Genomic DNA, 24,223 nt, shown 5'->3' with positions numbered 1-24,223 from the left:
CTGCAAACACATGGAGGCTAAACAATGTCACTAAATAACCAAGAGATCACTGAAGAAATCAAAGAGGAAATCAAAAAATACCTAGAAACAAATGACAATGAAAACACAACGACCCCAAACCTATGGGATGCAGCAAAAGCAGTTCAAAGAGAGCAGTTTATAGCAATACCATCCTACCTCAAGAAATAAGAAACATCTCAAATAAACAACCTAACCTTACACCTAAAGCAATTAGAGAAAGAAGAACAAAAAAAACCCCCAAAGTTAGCAGAAGGAAAGAAATCATAAAGCTCAGATCAGAAATAAATGAAAAAGAAATGAAGGAAACAACAGCAAAGATCAATAAAACTAAAAGCTGGTTCTCTGAGAAGGTAAACAACATTGATAAACCATTAGCCAGACTCATCAAGAAAAAAAGGGAGAAGACACAAATCCACAGTATTAGAAATGAAAAAGGAGAAGTAACAACTGACACTGCAGAAATACAAAGGATCATGAGAGATTACTTCAAGCAACTCTATGCCAATAAATGGACAACCTGGACGAAATGGACAAATTCTTAGAAATGCACAACCTTCTGAGACTGAATCAAGAAGAAATAGATAATATAAACAGACCAATCACAAGCACTAAAATTGAAACTGTGATTAAAAATCTTCCAACAAACAAAAGCCCAGGACCAGACGGCTTCACAGGCAAATTCTATCAAACATTTAGAGAAGAGCTAACACCTATCCTTCTCAAACTCTTCCAAATTATAACAGAGGGAGGAACACTCCCAAACTCATTCTACGAGGCCACCATCACCCTGATACCAAAACCAAAGATGTCACACAAAAAGAAAGCGACAGGCCAATATCACTAATGAACATAGATGCAAAAATCCTCAACAAAAAACTAGCAAATAGAATCCAACAGCACATTAAAAGGATCATACACCATGATCAAGTGGGGTTTATATCAGGAATGCAAGGATTCTTCAGTATATGCAAATCAATCAATGTGATACACCATATTAAAAAACTGAAGGACAATAACCATATGATAATCTCAATAGATGCAAAAAAGCTTTCAACAAAATTCAACACCCATTTATTATAAACACTCTCCAGAAAGTAGGCATAGAGGGAACCTAACTCAACATAATAAAAGGCCATATATGACAAACCCACAGCCAACATCATTCTCAATGGTGAAAAACGGAAACCATTTCCTCTAAGATCAAGAACAAGTCAAGGTTGCCCACTCTCACTGCTATTATTCAACATAGTTTTGGAAGTTTTAGCCACAGCAATCAGAGAAGAAAAAGAAATAAAATGAATCCAAATAGGAAAAGAAGAAGTAAAACTGTCAACTGTTTGCAGATGACATGATATTATACATAGAAAATCCTAAAGATGCTACCACAACACTACTAGAGCTCATTAATGAATTTGGTAAAGTAGCAGGATACAAAATTAATGCACAGAAATCTCTGGCATTCCTATATACTAATGATGAAAAACCTGAAAGAGAAATTAAGGAAACACTCCCATTTACCACTGCAACAAAAAGAATAAAATACCTAGGAATAAACCTATCTAAGGAGACAAAAGACCTGTATGCAGAAAACTATAAGACACTGATGAAAGAAATTAAAGATGATACAAATAGATGGAGAGATATACCATGTTCTTGGATTGGAAGAATCAACATTGTGAAAATGACTATACTACTCAAAGCAATCTACAGATTCAAGGCAATCCCTATCAAACTACCAAAGGCATTTTTCTCAGAAGTAGAACAAAAAATTTCACAATATGTATGGAAACACAAAAGACACCGAACAGCCAAAGCAATCTTGAGAAATAAAAACAGAGCTGGAAGAATGCGGCTCCCTGACTTCAGACTATACTACAAAGCTACAGTAATCAAGACAGTATAGTACTGGCACAAAAACAGAAATATAGATCAATGGAACAGGACAGAAAGCCCAGAGATAAACCCATGCACATATGGTCACCTTATCTTTGATAAAGGAGGCAAGAATATACAATGGAGAAAAGACAGCCTCTTCAGTAAGTGGTGCTGGGAAAACTGGACAGCTAAGTGTAAAAGAATGAAATTAGAAACTTCCTAACACCATACACAAAAATAAATTCAAAATGGATTAAAGACCTAAATGTAAGGCCAGACACTATAAAACTCTTAGGGGAAAACATAGGAAGAACACTCTTTGACATAAATCACAGCAAGATCCTTTTTGATCCACTTACTAGAGAAATGGACATAAAAATAAACAAATGGGACTTAATGAAACTTAAAAGCTTTTGCACAGCAAAGGAAACCATAAACAACACCAAAAGACAATCCTCAGAACAGGAGATAATATTTGCAAACAAAGCAACTGACAAAGGATTAATCTCCAAAATATACAAGCAGCTCATGCAGCTCAATATCAAAAAAAAAACAACCCAACCCAAAAATGGGCTGAAGACCTAAATAGACATTTCTCCAAAGAAGATATACAGATTGCCAACAAACACATGAAAGGATGCTCAACATCACTAATCATTAGAGAAATGCAAATCAAAACTACAACGAGATATCACCTCACACCAGTCAGAATGGCCATCATCAAAAAATCTACAAACAGTAAATGCTGGAGAGGGTGTGGAGAAAAGGGAACCCTCTTGCACTGTTGGTGGGAATGTTAATTGATACAGCCAGTATGGAGTACAGTATGGAGGTTCCTTATGAAACTAAAAATAGAACTACTATATGACCCAGCAATCCCACTACTGGGCATATACCCTCAGAAAACCATAATTCAAAAAAAGACATGCATGTACGACAATGTTCATTGCAGGACTATATACAATAGCCAGGACATGGAAGCAACCTAAGTGTCTATCGACACATGAATGGATAAAGAAGATGTGGCACATATATACAACGGAATATTACTCAGCCATAAGAAGAAACGAAATTGAGTTATTTGTAGTGAGGTGGATGGACCTAGAGTCTGTCATACAGAGTGAAGTAAGTCAGAAAGAGAAAAACAAATACCGTATGCTAACATATATATGGAATCTAATAAATAAATACATACATACGTACATACATAAATGGTTCTGAAGAACCTAGGGGCAGGACAGGAATAAAGATGCAGGCGTAGAGAATGGACCTGTGGACACGGGGAGGTGGAAGGGTAAGCTGGGACGAACTGAGAGAGTGGCATGGACATATATACACTACCAAATGTAAAATAGATAGCTAGTGGGAAGCAGCTGCATAGCACAGGGAGATCAGCTTGGGGTTTTGTGACCACCTAGAGGAGGAGGATAGGGAGGGTGGGAGGGAGTCGCAAGAGGGAGGGGATATGGGGATGTATGTATACATATAGCTTATTCACTTTGTTATACAGCAGAAAGTAACACAACGTTGTAAAGTAATTATACTCCAAGAAAGATGTTTAAAAAAAACATGCAGTTCAATCTGATTCTTGATTTTCATAAAGTTCATTTCCACCTAAATTTACCTAGGGGAACATTCATTTTCACATAATAAAAAAGCCCAAGAGGGCTTCCCTGGTGGCGCAGTGGTTGACAGTCCGCCTGCCGATGCAGGGGACACGGGTTCGTGCCCCGGTCCGGGAAGATCCCACATGCCGCGGAGCAGTTGGGCCCGTGAGCCATGGCTGTTGAGCCTGCGCGTCCGGAGCCTGTGCTCCGTAACAGGAGAGACCACAACAGCGAGAGGCCCACATACCGCAAAAAATAAATAAATAAATAAAAGCCCAAGAGCAATAATAAATTTGGTAAGACAAGCCATTTTGAATAAAAGCCACAGAGAACACAGCTAAAGAGAGAAAGAAAAAGGGGACACACACACACACATCCCTAAAAAGAAAATAAATTTAGAGAATTCTTCTTGAACTGCTATGGTACCCAATTTAGATGCAGTTTATAGCCAACCAGAAGATCTATCAGTGAGCAATGAAACACAACAGTAAGCTATCAGAAACATCAGTTAGCAATAAGACACCAGAGTAAGCAGTAAAGTCACACCAGGGAGAACATTTCTGAGCAATTACCACATGTCTTCATGCAGAAACGAAGAAAGAAACACTTCACTCAACTGGGATTGGAACCCTGTAAAAACGATCTCTCTCACAGCTCAAGAGCCACTCCGGCTATGACAGGAGGGGTGTGAGGACTGCCAGCACAGCCACGGATCAGGAAAAGGACCCAAAAAGCCATGAGGGGTTGACCATGAGCTAGGACTAGGAACTTAAGTGCTTGTCCTTCTTTTTGGCACCCTAATCTATAGACCTGGCCAAAAAAAAAAAAAAAAAAAAAATGTGGGTTATTTGACAGGATATAAAGGACCCTCCAACCTGGGGGGGAATAAAGGAGGACGCCCGCATTCTTCATTACACATCTGTAGCCACTGTGGCTAACGCAGTGTTTGGGCAGGGAATGCATATGCACCCACACGCACAGAGGGACAAGTGTTTTTGTTTTCTAACACACAGGTCAGCCAAAGAAACAGACCCTCAGTCATAAAGAACTTCCTTATTAGACAGGATATTAAATAGTCCAGGAAACTGTCAGCTCTTTAGGAACATCTAAGAAAATGGTTGCACATTTTTTCTAGGCTCACCCATTTGGGATGATTTGTAAGTGGAAGCAAGAAAGAAGCAGCAAACACAATGTCTTCTCTACTTGGCACGAGGAGGTCTTCAGCTGAGCTCAGCAACAAAGCCTCACCCCATCCGAAATGCTTAAAGTCACAAAACCTGTGTGAAACCACTTCTCTGAGATGCTGAGAAAAGTAAATAAAATCACGTGCCTCCAAGGCTCAGGAACTGTACTGGTATTTACTGAATGGTTGCTAGTTGGAAGGAAGGAGAGGAAACTAACAACTTTTTACCTGTGTCACAATCCATTTCTAGTCTGTGTCTCTTTCTCAATCGCCTCAATCCTACCCACCTTCAAAGCTTACTTTCTGACTAAATCAGACGCCTTCCACAGTCACCCCTGCTTAGAGCGACCATAATTTGTGTTATTCTAAGCATGTGTATTATTTTACTAATTGGCCAAGTAAAAATCTCCAATGTATGGAGTGTGTCACACACGAGATGCAAACGAGTAAGAATGAGGTTAATTATCAAAGGCATAACTTTAAATTCGCTCCCTTTTTCCAAAAAGGACACAAAACAAAATACTCTGGTTCTATAAATATCAGTAAACACACAGTACCAGTGGCACCTCTAAAGGAGCCCTAGTCAGAGCCAATGACTTACAGAATGTGCTCAGAGCTATGTGTTAGCCAAGTAAACTAGCTCCACACACAGGGCTGGGATCCCACTTGAAATAAGTAGCCACCACCTGCCTTCCATTTCATTCCACAGTTTTGTACCCTGAGACTTGGAGGTCAGGCACCAAGTCTCCCTGTGAGCCCGGCACACAAACCGGACAGTCAGAGGCAGCGAGATCCCTTATCGGGAAGAGGACGACAGCAGACATGTCGACACAGGCCCTACAGGACAGAGGCGGTGGGAGGCAGCAGTGTTCGAGGCAGAGCAGTCCTCACCAACCCCCGATATAGGGTCCTGCGGAGCTGCCATGAAATCAGACAGGACCTTCTCAACAGCGTCTCCGACTGGGAACGGGGGTGGAGGAGAGGAGGCTGGAGAGGCATGGGTTCCATTTATTAATCAGTAGCTCGACACAGTGGGAGGTTTTCTTGTCTAATTACAGAAGCTGTTGGAAACTGCAAGGGAAGACAGGATTTATGGCCTAGATGACACTGCCTCTGTTGTAATTAAAAGTTATTTTTAATACCTGTTTGGTGGGATACTTTGGATTATTAAAAATATGTTTTGCAATTTAAAACTTGCTAAAGGGTAAAGAACACAGCAGAAACGTAATACAACAAGCTTGCCTAATGTGAAACAATTAAACGTTTTGACACGGGGAGGTGGGGAAGGAAAAGAATCTCTCTCCTACTTAAGGCTGTGAATTTCCGATAAGAAGGAAAGAAAAGCCAAAAAGGGTACTCAAGGGCTTCCCTGGTGGCGCAGTGGTTGAGAGTCCACCTGCCGATGCAGGGGACACGGGTTCGTGCCCCAGTCCGGGAAGATCCCACATGCCGCGGAGCGCCTAGGCCCGTGAGCCACAGCCGCTGAGCCTGCGTGTCCGGAGCCTGTGCTCCGCAACGGGAGAGGCCACAACAGTGAGAGGCTCGCGTACCACCAAAAAAAAAAAAAAAAAAAGTAATTCCAGGAGCTCATTATGGGAAATATGCCATGGAGACCACCAGATATTACACATCATGAAGAGACTATAAAAGCATTTGAACGTGTTATTCAAAAATAAATTTAAAATGAGCTTTACAGGGGCCATACCAAGTTTATGGGATTTATCTTATGCCAATAAGAATACTGTGCTCTTGTATTCTCTTCTGAGTTCGAAGCAGGCTTTGACTTTATGTCAGGGCATAGAATCGCGGTCCTTACCTGCCACATTAATTTTCTCAAGTGCTACCAAGCTGGGAACAGCTGTGGTGGAGTTGGTCAAGTTTGTCCCTGTGCCGTTGATTACGAGGTTGTCCACCTTTGACTCTAACTTGCCAATGCGCTGCAAAATGTTATCCAACAACACAGCAAGAGTCTTCTTCAAATCTGTAAAAGAAAACGTACATAGTTTGAAAATCCTTGGGTCCCCGCACGTTTGCCTGGTGCGCACACGCTCACCCTCCCTTTGTTTCTCTCCCTGACACGAAGAACAAAAGGTGGCAAATCAAAAAGTACCACTTGAAGACCTGTCCTAACAAACCACCTCTTAAAGATGACAGAGGCCACATTCAAGTGGCCCAAAGAGTACAAAACAAATCAGTTCGCTCAGTTAAGACAACTTTTCGTGGTAAGTAACATTAAAAATTATTCCTGGCTACTAGGTTGAGAGAGAAAACTCCCTGTTTCTCAGCATCCGACCAAAACACTCTGTTAAATTCTTCCTCGTTCTAGCATGGTGGTTACTGACACATAGAATGACAAGCCCAAAGTGTAGCAAGGCCCTGAAGTAACTTCCGGATCAAGTTCATTGTTAGTTTTTTTTAGTGCTGTAGACTCTCGCATGTCCAAATTTTTTGCAAAGTCTTTACTGCTGTTGGTTACATATGGTAATACTTAATAAAAGCTACAGTTCCAGATTCCAGACATGCTGGATAACCCAGAGTTAACTGTAATGCAATTTAGGAAGACACTTAAAATAAAGACCAGATTCATTCATTCATTCGAGACATATTTATTAAACAACTACTATGTGCCAGGCATTGTTCTAGACGCTGGAACTATTCTTTTCTGGTGCTTACATTTAAGAGTTGATTCTCTTTCTTACGTATCTGGCTGTGGGTTATAGAGAAGTGTTCTTCTCTCTGGATAAATTACAGACATTATCTTCATGCCTACGTAAGTTATTTACTAAGTTTGTATACAAGGTATTCTACACACACAGAGAGAAATTAAGTTAGCCCCCTCTCCTCTGGAAACTCATAATCAAAGAAAGATAGTCTGACTTGTACATGTGAGAAAAGCAAGAGGACCACAGGATAGCCATCTAGGTGAACAGAATTCAGACTCGCTTATGAATTGGGAGTGGGCCAGGGGAGTAGGACATCAGTGGAGGGAACAGGATACAGAAAAGTCCTGAACTGAGACAAATGGGAAGTTGTCACCTTCCATTCTGCTGGGAACAGAGCACACTCGCGCCGAACAGGTGCTCTGATCTGGCCAGGAAAGAAACACACACTGGATCAATCCACCAACCCCAGAGCACAGCCCATGACCCTCCACCAACAGGCATGCAGGCCTCCTATTTTGCCAGGTCAAGAGAGACACTCATCTGAACAGAAACAAAGGTGTGTGTGTAATTGACATGGAATTTTGCATTCTTGGTGGTTTACAGACAGCTTCACTGAAGCTGACTAAAAACTACGAACAGAAATAGAACCCACATCTTCATCCTGAAAGTCTGGTTCTATGTGCTCATTAGCATAATCTCAATTGTTCAATCACACCCAACACCAAACATCAGACTTCTTCACCACGTTAAAATCTGTAGCAGATTGTTCATTCACTCACTCTAACAAACATCCGACCAGGTCTATTTTTTGCTCTTCAGTGTGTACGTTACCCACAGGTAGTAAGACAAGCTGGCCATGACATTAGAGCAATTGGCTAAAAATATGATTATAACAAAGAAGGTCAGAAGGGAACTAAGAGTTCCTGAATGCCTATCACGTGCCATGCACATTTATAAGGAATTCCATTTATCTTCACATTCTCCATGAAGCAGGTATGACTTCATTTTACAGAAGAGAAAACTGAGGTTCACAGACAGAAAGTAATACGCTCATGGTTAAAGGGATACAAAATAGCAATGCAGACTCGACTCAGGTCTGCCTAATTCCCTGACATCTCAGTGTGACCAGCCAGAAGTCAAGAGCCGGGCTGAAAAAAGAAACCAAGCATGAAATTCAGTGACTTTCATCCACAGCATAACGATTAAGGGGTTATTAGACTCTTAATCACTTCCTAGGTTTGAGTCCTCACTCTCCATTTCTGCATCCTTATTTGTAAGAGTTGAAAGCATAAGCCTACCTCTTCGGGGTTGTAATGAAGACTTAATGAGTTAATATTTATAAAATGTTTTGAACACTGCCTGGCACACAATAAGTACTACATAACTGTCTGTTACGTAGATAAATAAAAAATAAAACCTTTGGAAAATGCTCTCATCCTTCCTAGAGAAATCTCTCCCTGAGTGATGCAAAGCTTTACCGTTTTATCCAAAGGGTCATGAGATCATTCTCCTCCGGGGGCTGCAGTCCCACAGTCAGCATGACTCACAGCCGGTCCCTGACACGTCATTGGCTGGCACGGATGGCAGGAGTCAGCCACCAGCTCTGCTCTTATACGGAATCTAAAGCACTGTCCCCTTCTCCAGAGCTCTGAAGACTGCCAGAGGACAGTCACACAGATGGGGGCAATGGTGCCACTGGGGGGCTGTATTCACTGTAAAGAAACCACTCCTCAGATAAATGACATCAATCTCCCCCATCTCCAGCCTCTTTGCCCAGAGCCTGAATTATCAGCCAAGGAGTCCACGTGTAAAAACGGCATTTAACTCTTACCAGCAATTGTCATTAGCCAGACGCAGAGGCCCTGACCCTCCAGTTTGGGTTAACTCAGGTTTCTCAACTTTGACACAATTGACACTTGGGACCAGATAATTCTTTGCCGGGGGGGGGGGGCGGGCAGGGGATGGGAGAGGCTGTCCTACGCATTTAGTGTTTGACAGCATCCCTGGACTCCAGCCACTAAATGACAGCAGCAATCCCCCCATGTGACAATCAGAAATGCCTCCAGACTGCACCCCACTTCAGAATCACTGAATTAAGCACACTCCCCCAACCCTTGTCTTCCCCGCTGCCCTTCTGTGCAGATGTCCAGAGAGAATCCGGACAGAAGGGTTATGGGAGAGGGAACGAAGTGTGAGAACACCGTCACTAAACTGGCATCCTGTGTGACTTCCATGGTGGCACTGCTACAAATACGATGGGAACTACAATGAGGGAAGGTGGGAGCGGACAGCAGCCTAGCCCCTGCCGCAGGTCTCTTAAGGGCTGGTAACCTTTTGCCTTTTTGTTAAAAGGTAACAGGACTACTGGACAGAGTCCCCCAACCCACAGTGTTTGGTGATAGTCACTGATGGCACGCGGCTTAGGTAGAATACAAAGCTGTCACATCAGTGTTAAGAAGACATTCTTCCTTGATTCCGAAAATACAGTCCATCGGGCTTCCCTGGTGGCGCAGTGGTTGAGAGTCCGCCTGCCGATGCAGGGGACGCGGGTTCGTGCCCCGGTCCGGGAGGATCCCACATGCGGCGGAGCGGCTGAGCCCGTGAGCCATGGCCACTGAGCCTGCGCGTCCGGAGCCTGTGCTCCGCAACGGGAGAGGCCACAACAGTGAGAGGCCCGCATACCGCAAAAAAAAAAAAAAAAAAAAAAAAACAGTTCATCAATAAATGTGACCCCCTATCTCTTGTTGATCCCCCCTACACAGATGGACCTTTTGTGACTGTGACATGGTACAAATAAAGGAATTCATGATGATAAGACGTTGATGGTCACCATCACCACGACTGCCCCAATACTACTACTGCTGCTACTATCACTAAGGTTGCTACTGCTGCTGCTGCTGCTATTGCTACTATTATTACTGCATTGTTGCCACTGCTACTAGCGCTGCCGCTGCTCCCCCAGCAGCACCACCAGCATCACTATTTACTGAGCCCTATGTGTCAGCTACTGTCCTAAGCACTTTACATGGATTAACTCACTTGATCCTGCCAAGACAATATGAGAAACGTGTTGTCGTTCCCATCTCCATTTTACAAATGAGTAAACCACAGTACACAGAGGTTAACTAGTTTGTCCCGTGTGTCTGCAGATCCAGTGTCCAAACCCAGATAATTGGGTTCCAGACCCAACAGCTCTTACCCACTATGCTACAATGCCTCTTGAGGACCACTATGGACCTGCCGGCCAGCAAGCATCTCTGACCTGCTACTTCTGAACACACTTAGCAGGGATTAACTCCTGAGCTTCTGCCATGTGTTTCTGTTAAACCGTATCCCAGCCACCCTCAAGACTCGTGATACCACTGTGCCGTGAGCAGCTCCAACACTACAACGTAATGAAGAACTTATCTTTCTACATCGTCTCCCTTAAAATGAAAATGGAATATAAGACTATCAAAACCTTAGCCTCTCTAGACACTTTACCTGGGTAGGCATGGTTTCTCTCCCAATGTGGGGGGGGAAAAAAGTTCATTTTCAACTCAAGCAGCTATTTAGGTCACAATTTCAAGGCAGTCCAACACAAGATAAAAGATACTGTGTCAATAAAACACACAAGGGCAAAGATGATCCCCAGCCCATCTTTGTATCCTTACCAACTGGCACAGTGCCTGACACAGTAATCAGTAAGTGTGTGTTACCTAAATGAATAAGTGAATGAATGAATGAACCAACAACTAAATGAACTACATTTAGTCTTCCCACAAAGAAGGCTAAATAAACTATATCTTTCTAGGTGATGAAATTGTTTCTCACCTTTGTGTTTCACAGCTAAACCTGCAAAAATTGTTAAGAGTTTTACTGCAATTTTAAACTAATACCAGAGTACTTTTGTATATTTTCACCTTCATGTTAATCCATATATTTGATAAGACTGAACATCCAAGAATAATTTCTATACAGTTTAATAAAGAAACGAAGGTGAAAACATTCCTCCAACTTCTAGTGTAATATTTTCATATTTATCATTGTGTTTTATAGTTATTACAGCCATAAACTGTATCCTCAGCAGGATTACAATTCCCAATTACTCACGGGCTTTTAAAATTTTGTTTGTGCTTCAAAGCCTCAGTAATAAAAATTTAATCCCAACATTACTACTGCAATTCTGCATTCCGAAAACTTACTGTACGTGATAAAGATGAGATCAAAGTAGGTGAAAACATTTTAAATGTCCCGCTGGGGAAAGGAAGCTTTTCGTTTCTATCATGCCAGGAGTTCTCTGATAAAGGGTGAGATCAACAAAATCTCAGAACAGGTGCCCTGGCAGCTTCTGTAAATTTTCATTTCCTGAAAGCCATGACATTAAGGATAAGAGGGGATGGAAGACGCTGCCACATCCTTGAGCAGGACAGTCAAGGAGATCTCACTGCCAGCTACACCCTCCCCTGCAGCTGGAGTCCAAGGAGATGGAATATCAGTAGAAAGGGGGTCCTGTTGGTGGAAAAAGATCTGTCAGTTTATAAGTCTTATCAGCTAAAACTATGAGACTGGGTGGTAAACCCTGATTGCCCAGATCAGCAAGTCAACTGAGAAAGGGCAGTGCTTGAGGCCAGTGCCTCAAGGCTGGTCCCACCCCATTCCCCTGGGACACGCTTCCCAAAGCAGTGGTTCTCCAGCCTGCTGTCCGTCAGGCTTGGCTGTGGAGTCAGAGGTACCAGGTCCCATCCTCAAGCTGCTCAATCGGAACTTGCACAACCTGCATGTCAAGGATTCTGGGCACACACAATCGAGAACTACATTTAAGATGCAGCCGCCACAATTCACTAGTACAGAACCAACTGGGCAATAAGCAAGGACTTAGAGCGGAACTGCCAGAGATCATTTACATCTATGCTTGTTCCTAATGCAAATCCTTCTCTACCATGGCCGTGTTTCCCCGCCCCTCAGTCCACAGCAGAGCTCGAACAGCAGGACCACAGAGCAGATCCACCTGCTGCTCCAGAGAGCCAGCAAAAGACAGGGCGCTAATGAGAAAGGGAGGTGCTAATGAAAAAAGAATTAACCCCAACCTCTCATTCCCACTGACTGCCAGGAATGTCAAGTTTCATCAGTTACATGTTTGAAAATTAATTTTAAAGTGACCTTTCCACAGAAAGATAATACGGTTAGAGTAATGACCAAAATACAGTCCATTCATTATGTACAAGGACATTCGAGACAGTGTTAGTTATAAAAGAGAACAGTGCTATTTATTATAGATAAGCAGTGGACACTACCCAAATACCCAACAAAAAGGTTACATTATATGGTGTCCATCTATTCCTAAAATGGAATAAATCGGTAGATTGGAGGCCAGGGAGGGCAGAGAGCAGGTCTGTTCTGTCACCTCTGTTTACTGCCACAAGCTATTGACCTCAGGAGCTCAATACATGTTTATTGAATGGTTGGATGAAAAAGGAAAAGTGTATCGCCATTAAAAAAAATATAATGGACGGGGAAATAAAATAAAGATGAGCTCAAAAAGCTCTGTGTAAAATATTCCAGTTTTTAAAAATGAGCATACACACATATATATCTGCAGTTAAATAAAGCATGGAGAGAAATCAAATTTATCTGGTTTGGGGGTAAAGAGTATTTTATCTCTTATTCTTTATTTGTAAGAATGCAAAGCTGGGCGTGGGATCATCTCTGCCCTTGTGCGCTTTATGGACAGTATCTTCTATCGTGTGTTGAACAGCTTTGAAACAGTGACTCAAACAGCTGCTGGAATTGAAAATGAATTTTTTTTTTCCTTTTACGTGGGGACAAAAAAGAAGCCAGCCCAGGAAAAGTGCCTGGAGGGTCCCAGGTTTTCGACAGCCTCATATTCCAGAAGCTCTGAATTTTCTATAAACGTTCACATCATTTTGACAATCACAAAGGCACGAAATGCTACCTGAAAATGCAATCAGTACTGTGTGTTCTACCCTCGGAACTCAAGGGTACTGGCCACAGGTACCCTGATGTCCCCTCCCCCCTCCCAAAAAGCATCTCAGTCACTGACCCTCACTGCCTCATCTCAGCTGGGTTCTTCAAGTCCCCTGGTGGACAACTCACCAGCCCCTAAACTCACAAATATGCCCTTCCCCCTGCAGCTGTCACAGGCCGTCCAGGTGACAAAGGGAACAATCATCACCCAGTGAAAAGAGCAGCTCAGAGGCTCGGTATCACTGACTGCCGTGCTCTCCTGGGTTAGCTGTACGGAACTAAGCTTTGACTTGAACTTGTACCTAGTAGTAAATGCTATTCCTGTGTTGGGGGAAGGGTCACTAGTATTTCAAGGAACTTCTAGGCAGCAGAATCCGAGAAAGAATCCTATCTAGGCCTGTAGAGGATAGTTAACTGCTTTACGGAATTTGTAAACATCCAGAATGGAGTTCTTGGGCTCTTCTCTCCATTTTCCTAACACTTCGCCAGCTGCATGGAATAGGACTCAAGCCAACTTAGCCCTCTGTGTAGAAAAGGACTCAGGCTCTGAAAGGTCAAGTCCACTGTCACCCGTAGTCCCCACTGACTCCAGGGCATCTTCCCTGTCGGGAAAGGGCAGCCGTAGCACAGCCCTCCCTGCTCACTACCCACACCAGAAACCGTGCCCCAATGCTGCCCACGTCAGAGACGAAGTGAGCTCGGCCGCGCCCCACTTATCCCACACCACGAAGGAAAAGCTTTATCTTTTGAACAGGAGGACAATGACAATCACATGTCCCGTTTCTATGATGCCGTAAGTCACTCTGGAGCTAACACACCTTTGGAAAGGGATCCAGGGAAGAGCCAAACAGCACCTCCCCGGGGTTCAGAGCAGCAGGTCTCAACCCTGGCTGGGGTGGAGCCCAGCATCGGTGCCATCACAGCAGCCCAGGGGATTCTGGTGGACAAGCCTTGGGCATCTTGTTTAATTAGCAGTGGGTGGCAAGCCTGCCTTCCTCCAGTCCACAGCTTATTTCTTCTCCTGTCTGGTCGGGCCCCGTCCCCTGTAAACCCTAAAAACAGCTATATAAACAGGTTCCTGAAGCCCTGTGTTCAAATGAATAAACAACGTCAGCTCTACGTGGACAATTCTGGTTGGGTGGTAACTACTGCGGGTCCGTGTAGGCCAGGGTTAGCAATAACTCATAATAACGAATGCATGTTACTAATCTAAGTGCTTTGATAAGCTCGGTCACATGCAATCCTATGAGGTCAACAAGCCTATGAGGTCAGTGATATTATATCCTCTATTGGACAAAAGAGGAGGCAGTCTTTTAAAACATCAGTGACTTGCCCAAGGTCGCACATCTAGTAAGGAGACCTTCCACAAGCCACAACTAAACACGCTCCAGCTGCTTTCCAGAAGAAACAACGGTTCCCACGTCAGGATCGTGCATAATAGCTACTTGGAGCCACCTGGACACCAAGTCCATAGGGAATCTCTTCTTGTTTCCTGTCTCACTAAAAACATTACTGTGTTACTGTGATTTTCTTTCTGGTTTTTTTTTTTTTTGGCTGCACCCCTTGGCTTACAGGATCTTAGTTCCCCGACCAGGGATCAAACCTGAGCCCCTTGCAGTGGACGCGCAGAGCCCTAACCACTGGACCGCCAGGGAGTTCCCACTGTGATTTTCAAATTAGCCTCAGCTGTAACTGTACTAGACAGAGTCAGGGTGGAGGGGACACTGCTGCTATTCACTCATGGTTCCTACTATGTGCCAGCCACGTGCTAAGGCCCTGGGGCACAGCAGGGAACAAGAGAGACAGGACTCCCTGCTCTCTGGGGGCTTACATTCTAATGGGGGAGAGAGATGATAAAGACAGTGACTGTGTCATGATAGGTAGTTTGTCATGAAGAATGAGAATGAAGTAGGGGTGTGGCCCTACTTCTGATAGGGACCCAAAGGAGAGGGGGGAGGGATCTCTCTGGAGGAAGGGCATGCAGGTGGAGGGAACAGCAAATGCAGAGCTCAGAGGCAGGAAGATGCCCAGCCATGATCCAAAAGCTGGTCCCAGAAGACAGCTGCACTGCCAGGCAGCATGAGAAGGGTGGACAGCTCTTCAGGGTGGCCGTGAGCTCTGCCCACGCAGTTCTGGCAGAAAGATCACCAGGACACCGCTGGGAGGGGGAGGCGCTGCAGGGAAGATGAGGAACCTACTTCAGGGCAGGACTCTGAGGCAAATCCCTTTACACCTGTATCCCCTCCTCCCGCCAGGACCGGAAGCAGTGGTGTGGTGTGCAAGGAAAGGGCTTGAGGACAAAGGGAGTATTAGCAAGAGCCTCCAGTTCCTCCCGGAGACCCAGATTCCGACTGCACTCCTGTCTCAAACACACCCGAGGTCCTCCTCAGACATCCAAACTGGGCTGGGCATGCCCGTGAACTTGGTCTGGCTGATGGGGATGCTGGGCGGGGGTCTTCTACCACAGGATCACTGGAAAAGCCCCAAGCCCCGAAGAGGCCCGTTTTTAGGTCCAAGCTTTTGAAAGCAGAGAGTCCTTTCCGGAATCACACCAGCCACGTCACTGTAGGGTAACCAAGTAACCTCCTGAGACACACCAAAGAAAGGGCCCAGCTCTTTTTTCCCCCATTTCGCTCCAAGAACAGTGTATTTCCCTCAAGGGCAGAGAATTTCTGCTTAGGCAATGGTGGTTTTCCACATCACGCAGCCCTCCAAAAAACAGTCCCTTGATCAGATTTGGAGGAACAGAGGCAAAAAGAAAAAATTTAAGCAACAATAAACCTTCACAGGCTTATCCAATGTAAGTGCCTTCTTCTTTTTCATAGGAGAGGTGGAATGAAACACACAGACAAGCTCTTGTCCGACTCTCAGATCGTTACCTAGGTCTGCAACGCAGGATGGGGGCTACATTTTTGGAGCAGCCTCAGGCAGCCACGCCAGCATCCCAGTGAGGGCCCCCTCACTGGCTTTTGAACCAACCCTAAGCGGTGTTTATGTCTTGGCAATGGACATCGCCAGGCTGACAAGGGCCACAGAAGCCCAAGAGCTGCTACCGCTCCACTGCCCCCTCACCAGCAACCAAAAACTCCCCCCTGGTTCTCCACCCCTATGTCCTTAAGGAAACAGAAAGAACTTCCTTCCTCTTGACCTCCCTGAGGAGGTGACAGTGGACAACAGGTCAGGGTCACGGCCGGCGCCAGGCAGGGGCAAGCCAGGCCAGGCTCCCTTGCAAGAGCATTCGTCTTCCTCATCCCCTCTCCCGCTTCCATCACACTGAGACCACAGCCTTCAGGGCCCCAGTACCCATGCCTTCTTCCCGATCCTCCCACAACAGCACCGGCCACGCTGCCCTGTGCTCACCTTGTTCTATTCGCAGCAGCCTCTGCTCTGCTCTTGGAGTGCGCGTGAGGCCTTAGGACCTGGCACACACCCTGCTTCACCTCAACCTCCCACCTCCCACCCCACCTGGCAGCTCCTGAGCATCATTTGGGCTAAAACACACCTCCCGGGCTTCCCTGCTGGCGCAGTGGTGAAGAATCCACCTACCAATGCAGGGGACACGGGTTCGAGCCCTGGTCCAGGAAGATTCCACGTGCCGTGGAGCAGCTAAACCCGTGTGCCACAACTACTGAGCCTGCGCTCCAAAGCCCACAAGCCACAACTACTGAACCCATGTGCCACAACTACTGAGCCTGTGCTCCAGAGCGTGCGAGCCACAACTACTGAGCCCACACGCCTAGAGCCCGTGCTCCGCAACAAGAGAAGCCACCTCAATGAGAAGCCCGCGCACCGCAACGAAGAGTAGCCCCCACTCGCCACAACAAGAGAAAAGCCCGTGCGCAGCAACAAAGACCCGACGCAGCCAAAAATAAATAAAATAAAATAAATAAAAAATAAAAGACACCTCCTGGGAGAGGCCTTCTTTGACCTTCTCCTCCAAAGTAGCTCCTCAAGTACTTTTTAAAAAATCCCATCTCCCTGTGTCATTTTCCTTCCTGGAATTTACTGCTATCTGTCATTCTCGTTTATTATTTATCCCCCCAAATGAGTGCAGCCTCCGTGAGAGCAGGGACCCTGTCAGTCTTTTCCCAGCTGTGCACACAAAGCATCTACAGCACTGACAGACACCAGCCCCCGGCACAGATGCTGCCCAAAGTGCCAGGCTGGAAGGATAAGAGCCAATCCCGGGGACAGTCTAGGCCCAAGGAGTTCAGGGAACCAGGAGACAGGAGGTAAAGCAGAGCAGGTGTACAGACCTGGAGGCCAAGGGGGAACCAGGCAGCAGGGAAACAGAATATTGGTGGGGGGTGCTGGCAGAGAAGCTGAGGGCTCATAGCTGCTTCAGCCTGAGCTGGTGACCAGTCCAGGGTGGAGCGTCCCAGCGCCCAGAGAATCAAGTAGGTGAGAAAAGTCAAGGTTAATAAGGTGTGGATGTACCCCCGGGTGGGGGAAGGGTGTCTCTCATCACCCTAGATTTCTATTCCTGCTACTTTGAGAACACAAGTGGACCAGGCCTGGCCTGTTAGATAAGAGGTGATCACTGGGCATCAGAATTTGGGTCAGGCCATTGGAGACAGAGATCAATTCACCTCAGAAACAAGCACAGCATTGACTGGGCGAGTGACACCATTCAGGACGCAACTCCCGAGAAATCACAGACAGGCATGGCCCTGCCACGCGGGCCTGGGAGATGCAGCGGAGGCTGAGCTACAGACGGCTCTGGCCCCACATGCTCCTCTCCGCAGTGATAGAGAAGCACCCAGAAACGCCCTCCACACCCCAGGAATGAATGCTGCGACTGTTTCACACAGGCTGCCCGGGATATCTTCCAGGCACTCCTTCTGAATGACCATATCCCCAAAGAAAGTCAGAAGTTTCTCTTCAAATCGCCAGAACGAAGATGGGGGGGCGGGGGGGACACCATTTGAAAGTTCTACTGTTGTTTAAGGACCAGTCAAACGAACAACCAACAGCAACTGCATGTCAGAGATTGACAAACATTTTTGGCAAAGGACCGGACAGTAAGTAAACATCTTAGGCTTTGCACTCTCTGCAGCAACTACTCAGCTCTGGGATTGTAGCACAAAAGCAGCCACGGACAACACATAAACAATGGGGTGCTGGGTTCCAAACCCATATGAAAACAGGAGGATCCGGCCCAAGGCCATGGGAGTCCTGGGAAATCACTGAGTCAAGGAGGGACACGATCGCACGAGTGTTCTAGAATGAACTATGGAGACTACTGAAAGATCGAGTCAGCACACTTTAGCTGTTATGCGAAATAAACACTGGTATGGTACTGTCACGTTGCTCTGTTATTACAGTTGTTATAAACAAATGGTAGTGTTTGTGTTTCAATGAAACTTTCTTTACACAGACAGGCAGAGCTCCAAATATGACCCACAGGTCATGGTTTGCTGAACATTTCTGCTCTAGCATCTCAAGTCAGGAATTTTAATCTAAAATCAGCTACTACGATTCTTCAAACACCTGCACAGCTACTTAATAAGACAAATTTGTAGCATTATTAAGAGCCTCTGATTATACCAATATGGGATGGGAGAAGGAAGAGGTTTTGGGGGGGTTTTTTTGGTCTATTAACTGGATTCATTCACACCAGACACAGGTCCCAGCCACAGAGGGTTAGCTCTTCACTATTCCAGAGCAGACATCGAGGCAGTGCTCTGTACATGGGCTGCATCTGTGGCAGAAAAAGAGACTGCAGACCAATGGCTCACGCATCCTCATCCCCACTCCACCAGCCCAGCTAAACCACTGTACATCCGGCAGTCTCCATACCTCCCATCTGACACATAACATCACCTACCAGAGCTGCCTGGCAATTGACATGCCCACAACTGCTAGTGATGGATTCCAGGGGAAGCACACACCATCAGAATGGCTCTCCAGCTTTCCAGGACTGGCTCTGGACTATACCATCTGGCTCAATCCCAGTTGCTGATACCAAGAGCTGAGAACCAGGGAGAACTAGCCTGGCAAATTTTAAACAATAAAATCCAGTTATCTGCTTAAGGACTTCCATAAGAAGATGCTGTTAGATGGGGTTTGCGGTTTCCAGTCTTCGTGCAGTGGTTCTCCAAGGTGGGGAGGAGGGAAATTTTGCCCCCCAAGCCCGGAGACATTTTTGATGCTACTGGCATCTAGTGGGTAGAGACACCAGAGATGCTGCTAAACATCCTACAAGGTACAAGCAGTCCCCCACACATAGAATTATCCGGCTCCAAACATCAACAGTGCTGAGGTGAGAACCTATGTCTGGGTAAGATTTCATCACATGATGATCCCCAAACCTCAAGCACTAATGCACAGTCCAATTGAATTCCCGAAACTCAGCTCCAAAGACCACTTTGATTGGCATGTCGAGTTGATTGGATGAAAGAGAAAAATACGTTCGACTTGCCGATGGGGTCGTTTGGTTTTTTCTTCGTTGCTTTTGAGGAGAAGAATTATTTTGCTAAGGTTCGTCTGTAAACGGAGGAAGTTGAAATAAATTTCTGTAGTTTCTTTGAGCTCCAAAGTCCTTTGATTACAAGCATATACAGTGGTTCATATTCTAACAGACAACTCTGGGGTTTTTGATATCATTCTAAAAAACATACTGTCTCGGTCAGGCTGAAAAGCTAACACCAGATCATTGCTCTTTAGAGTGTGGAGGAAACCCACCCTATGAGATGCTTAGCAGTACACAAGAAATAAAACTGGTCGAAACAACTAGAAAAAATAAAGTCTATAAATTTACCATTCATGTGGCTTCTTACTTCCCATGGTAAAGGTTTGAGAGAGACCGAGATAAACAGAAGGAGGAAGTTACTACAAGACTAGACCTCTTTCCCTCCAAATGTGTAATGTGGAATGCACTGAACCAGAAACTGAAAAACAGCATCGGTTTTACTTGTGACATTTACTTGTAACCCACTGGTAACACCAACGATGACAATTTGCTTTGTCTTTTTCTGGCGGTTTACCTTTAATATTTGGGAATTATTACAGAAGATCGAAGTCAATGAGTAATTTAAAACGCACCCTCTGAAAAACTACCTAGCTGTTTTTCAAGGTCAGCTCTCAAAGAAGTCTCATTTTTTGATCCATTAGATCGAAAAAGGTGACATTTTATTTAGACATATTAAAAACCAGTGCCTACAAATCTTGAAGGAATAGATTAAAAGCAGACTGTGTGATCATTCAAATAGTAGGCACTGAAAAAGAATGTCCACATTGTATGTTAAAAGCAACCATTTCCTCCTTACCAAAAAAAATACATATGTATGTAATTTTTATATCTATATATTTATAAATTTAAATTAACTAATTATATATATATATATATAATTTTAAAATAACCAAGTTTCCTGGATCCTTTTGAAAAGAAAAAATGTATATGTAACATTGAGCATGATTTCCTATGTTTAAACTCAAGCTTCAACCTGTGGCTACACATTTTCAGGAATCATCATTTGACCTCTACATACTTCAAAGACCTTGAATGGGTCACAAAGTAGAACATCGAACTTTCTCACCTTGCCCAACTCCACTCTTCTATCTGATTTATAGTATACCTCAGATCTCAAACCGTGAGGCCACGGAAGTCTCCCTTCAATGACCAGAACTGTCACTGCATAGTAACCAAGGTCATCTTCTGTGGATCAAGTCCACTCCAATACAAGATGACCACAGGAGGGCTGGGACTTGGATTCTCCAAAATACAGTCTGATCCAAATTTCATTTGCAATTTTCGTTTTGTATTTGTGTATGTTTTTGTAAATATTTTATTTACACAAACATATGTATACATATGTTTGTATACATATATATTATGTGTGTATACACATATATATCAGAAAGATATACACTGAAATGTTCATTGTGATTACTTTCTACAGTAGTAGATTTATGTGATTTTCCTTTTTCTTCTTGATTTTTTTTTGCTTGTCTACAGCTTCCAACTTTTCTATATTAAGCCTAACTTTTGCTGAAAGAAAAATAAGTAATACTCCATATGTGTATTTTTTTTTCACTCAACCTCATTTCAAAACGGATTTCAAGCACCTGACAAAAAAAGCAACGAGTACAGAAAGATTTCTTGCAAGGCGAGGGCAACCAGAGACAAGAGCAAGACACAACAGCGGTAAACCCTGAGGAAGCCAAAAGTTAAAACTATCAGTCAGCACGTAAGCCCTGATGTCCCTGCATACTGCCCAGAGGGAGGCACACGTTCGGCTCCGAGTTTCTTGGCGTCCATAGAACATTCTTCCCCACCCTCCTTACCTCACGCCCACCAGTCCTAATTAAGGTTTGTTTAGGGAACGATAATGAGAAGATTTTTCTACATTCCCTGATCATCCCCCCAGATGAGATCATGCACTCCAGCAACGTGTCCAGGGAGGAGGAGGCGGCTGCAAATACAGCCAACACAGTGCTAACTGGGAAGCCCCACTGCTCCCGGCGCGAAGTGCCAGCGTGCACGAGAGGTCAGAATCTCCCAAAGGGCGTAGCTTTAACTTTCTAAAAGTGTCCCTCTATGGGCAGTTTATCGCCATGAAGGTAGTGGCGAGGGATATACTCAATCCATGACCAAGTCTGAGAGCCTCTGGGGTCCCCTGGAGGCAAAGCCACGCTCGACGGAGGAGTCCCGGCAGTGCGGTGCTTACCGTAAGCTGTCATGACCCCCGCGTAGGGCCCATCCACCACATTTCTGTTTTCTTCTGCCAGCGCCTTGATGTACCTCTTGCTGAGGTCCAGGATCTGTTCCCGAAGCATGGAGCTGCTCTCGGGCTGAGTTCTCTGCTGGATGGTAAAATGCAAGAGCATCATACCCCAAATAAAGCCAAAAGTCACGAGGAAAAAGCCCAGCTTCTGAGAGGACAGCTTCCACGGAGTAAAGAGACCCATTGCTCTCTGGCAACTTCACCTGCCCTGGGCTCTTACAGTGTGGAAAAGAGACACAAGTTCATGGTGTAGGCTGGGCTTGTGGGTTTCTTCGTCTCACTCGGGCTCCTGCGTCAGCCGATTTCCTTTCCTCGTTTCCATCCTGCTGTGAAGAAGGGGGAAAGTTAGCAGAGTCCTTGTGGCAAAACACAGTGAAATAAACCAGAGCCTTGTTTTCATCCAAATAGCTCTAAAACGTGAACTTCCTTTTTTCTTAATCTGCCAGTTCCCTATCTTATGTTATGATCCAGGATCTGTAAACGGAGAGGGGAAATCTGGCTGGGTGATGAAAAGCTGTACAAATACGGAGGGGGGAAATGTGTGTCTGCACGTGTTCACAGGTGTAGCGGGGCTGTTCCAGTCTGGACCAAGTTCAAAACAGGAAGCTTGTTCTGCAAGGTGGGGAGGAGATGGAAGGATATTTCACTGAATGTCAGCAAAAACCCAAGTGGAGGGTGGAGTCTCATCACCACCCGGCACTTTTGTGCCTGTGAAACTTGAACTTACAAAGTCATCATTATGTGCTCTAGCAAGGATTAGAGCCCGCAGCTGGAGAGGTGAGCCAGAAAGTGGATGCCCCTGGCGGGTAATCAGACAAGGAAAGGGGAGAGAGCCCCCCGTATTACTTAAGCACGGCCAGCTTTCAGTAGCAGCGTCCACAGCTGAGTTGAATGCCTCGGGGCCACCAGGTGGCCTCGCCCTAGGCACCAGCACAGAGAGGCTATGCCAGGGGTACCCAGCCGTCTTTCCGTACTAGCTACCACGAGTGAAAGCTGCACGACACTCCTCACTTGCACACTTCAGCACAGGAAATGCAGGGCACACGATGGCCTGCTTTTTTGTGGTTCTCATTTTCACTCACACCATGGGACAAAGTGCGAGGTTAAAAGCCATCGTTTCAATACGAATGCAGCCAGATCCTACCTGGTACCAACACAGGCTAGACAACAAATGACACCGTTTTTTAAGCAAAGGCTGAGCATGACCTCCTATGAGGGACTAACCCAGGATGTATTCAGAGTGTGCCTATGTTTCAGATCAAAGGATTCTTCTTCCTAAGCAGCCTAAGAAGAAATGACAACGGGATCCTGGGACAATTAGCTTTCGGCGTCTGAGATGCAGCGGATCTGTGTTGGTCTTCCTCTCTCACTCTTTTCCTCGCCTATCAACAGAGTCATCAGTACCTGGTAGTACCTCTACTGATAGTAAATGATAAATAAATTCTAGTTATGTCCCAGGCACTGTGATAGATGCTGTTTGTGCCCTAGTTCATTGAATTCTTGAAAGAGTCCTATATGGTAAGAACTATTAATGTTATCATGTCTGTTTTATAGATGAAAAAACAAGGACACAGGGAGATTAACTTGGCAAAGGTCAGCCAGCTATGTGGCAGAGGAGGGATAATCTAGGGATAAGCCAGCCCAGGAGTCAGTAAACCACACCCTGCCTTCCAAGGCCATCCTTCCTCCCCAGTTTCTTTATGACCAAGAATGGTCTGTACATACTTAAAGGGCTGTGAAAAGCAACAAAGACCATGTGACTGAAATCTTATGTAGCTCAAAAGACTAGAACATTCACTCTTGGCCCTTAACAGAAAAAGTTTACCAACTGCTGAATTCTAGGCCAGTGGTTCTCAAAGTGTGGTCCCTAACTCAGCAACAGCAGGAACATCCGTGAGAGATGCCAATCCTCAGGCCCCACCCCAGAACAACTGAATCAGCAACTGGGGGTGGTGGCGGGGAGGGGTGCCCAGCATCCTGTGTTTCAATCAGCCATCCAGGCGATTTTTTGTTGTTTTCTTGGCTACGTTGGGTCTTCGTTGCTGCGCGCGGGCTTTCTCTAGTTGCGGCGAGCGGGGGCTGCTCTTCGTTGTGGTACGCGGGCTTCTCATTGTGGTGGCTTCTCTTGTTGCAGAGCACGGGCTCTAGGCGCACGGGCTTCAGTAGTTGTGGCTCACGGGC

General features: G+C 45.2%; 1 protein-coding gene across 4 annotated transcripts in view; it reads right to left on the bottom strand.

Moving 5' to 3' along the window:
• MGAT5 (alpha-1,6-mannosylglycoprotein 6-beta-N-acetylglucosaminyltransferase) overlaps positions 1-24,223 on the bottom strand; it is a 367,899-nt gene that overhangs the window by 206,688 nt on the left and 136,988 nt on the right. For 2 of the 4 annotated variants that reach the window (XM_060106214.1, XM_060106216.1), the window contains 2 exons: positions 21,986-22,368; positions 6,503-6,667 (listed from right to left, as the gene is read on the bottom strand). In XM_060106214.1, the coding sequence (XP_059962197.1) occupies positions 6,503-6,667; positions 21,986-22,226 (406 nt within the window). In that variant the 5' untranslated portion in view covers positions 22,227-22,368. The remainder of the gene's footprint in view (positions 1-6,502; positions 6,668-21,985; positions 22,369-24,223) is intronic. The other 2 variants (XM_060106215.1, XM_060106217.1) reach the window with 1 other exon arrangement.

This window comes from Mesoplodon densirostris, chromosome 8, assembly GCF_025265405.1.
Source record: "Mesoplodon densirostris isolate mMesDen1 chromosome 8, mMesDen1 primary haplotype, whole genome shotgun sequence".
NCBI classification, from domain to species: domain Eukaryota; kingdom Metazoa; phylum Chordata; class Mammalia; order Artiodactyla; family Ziphiidae; genus Mesoplodon; species Mesoplodon densirostris.
The sequence above is the reverse complement of the archived record's forward strand: the minus strand, read 5'-3'. Positions and strand labels throughout refer to the sequence as shown.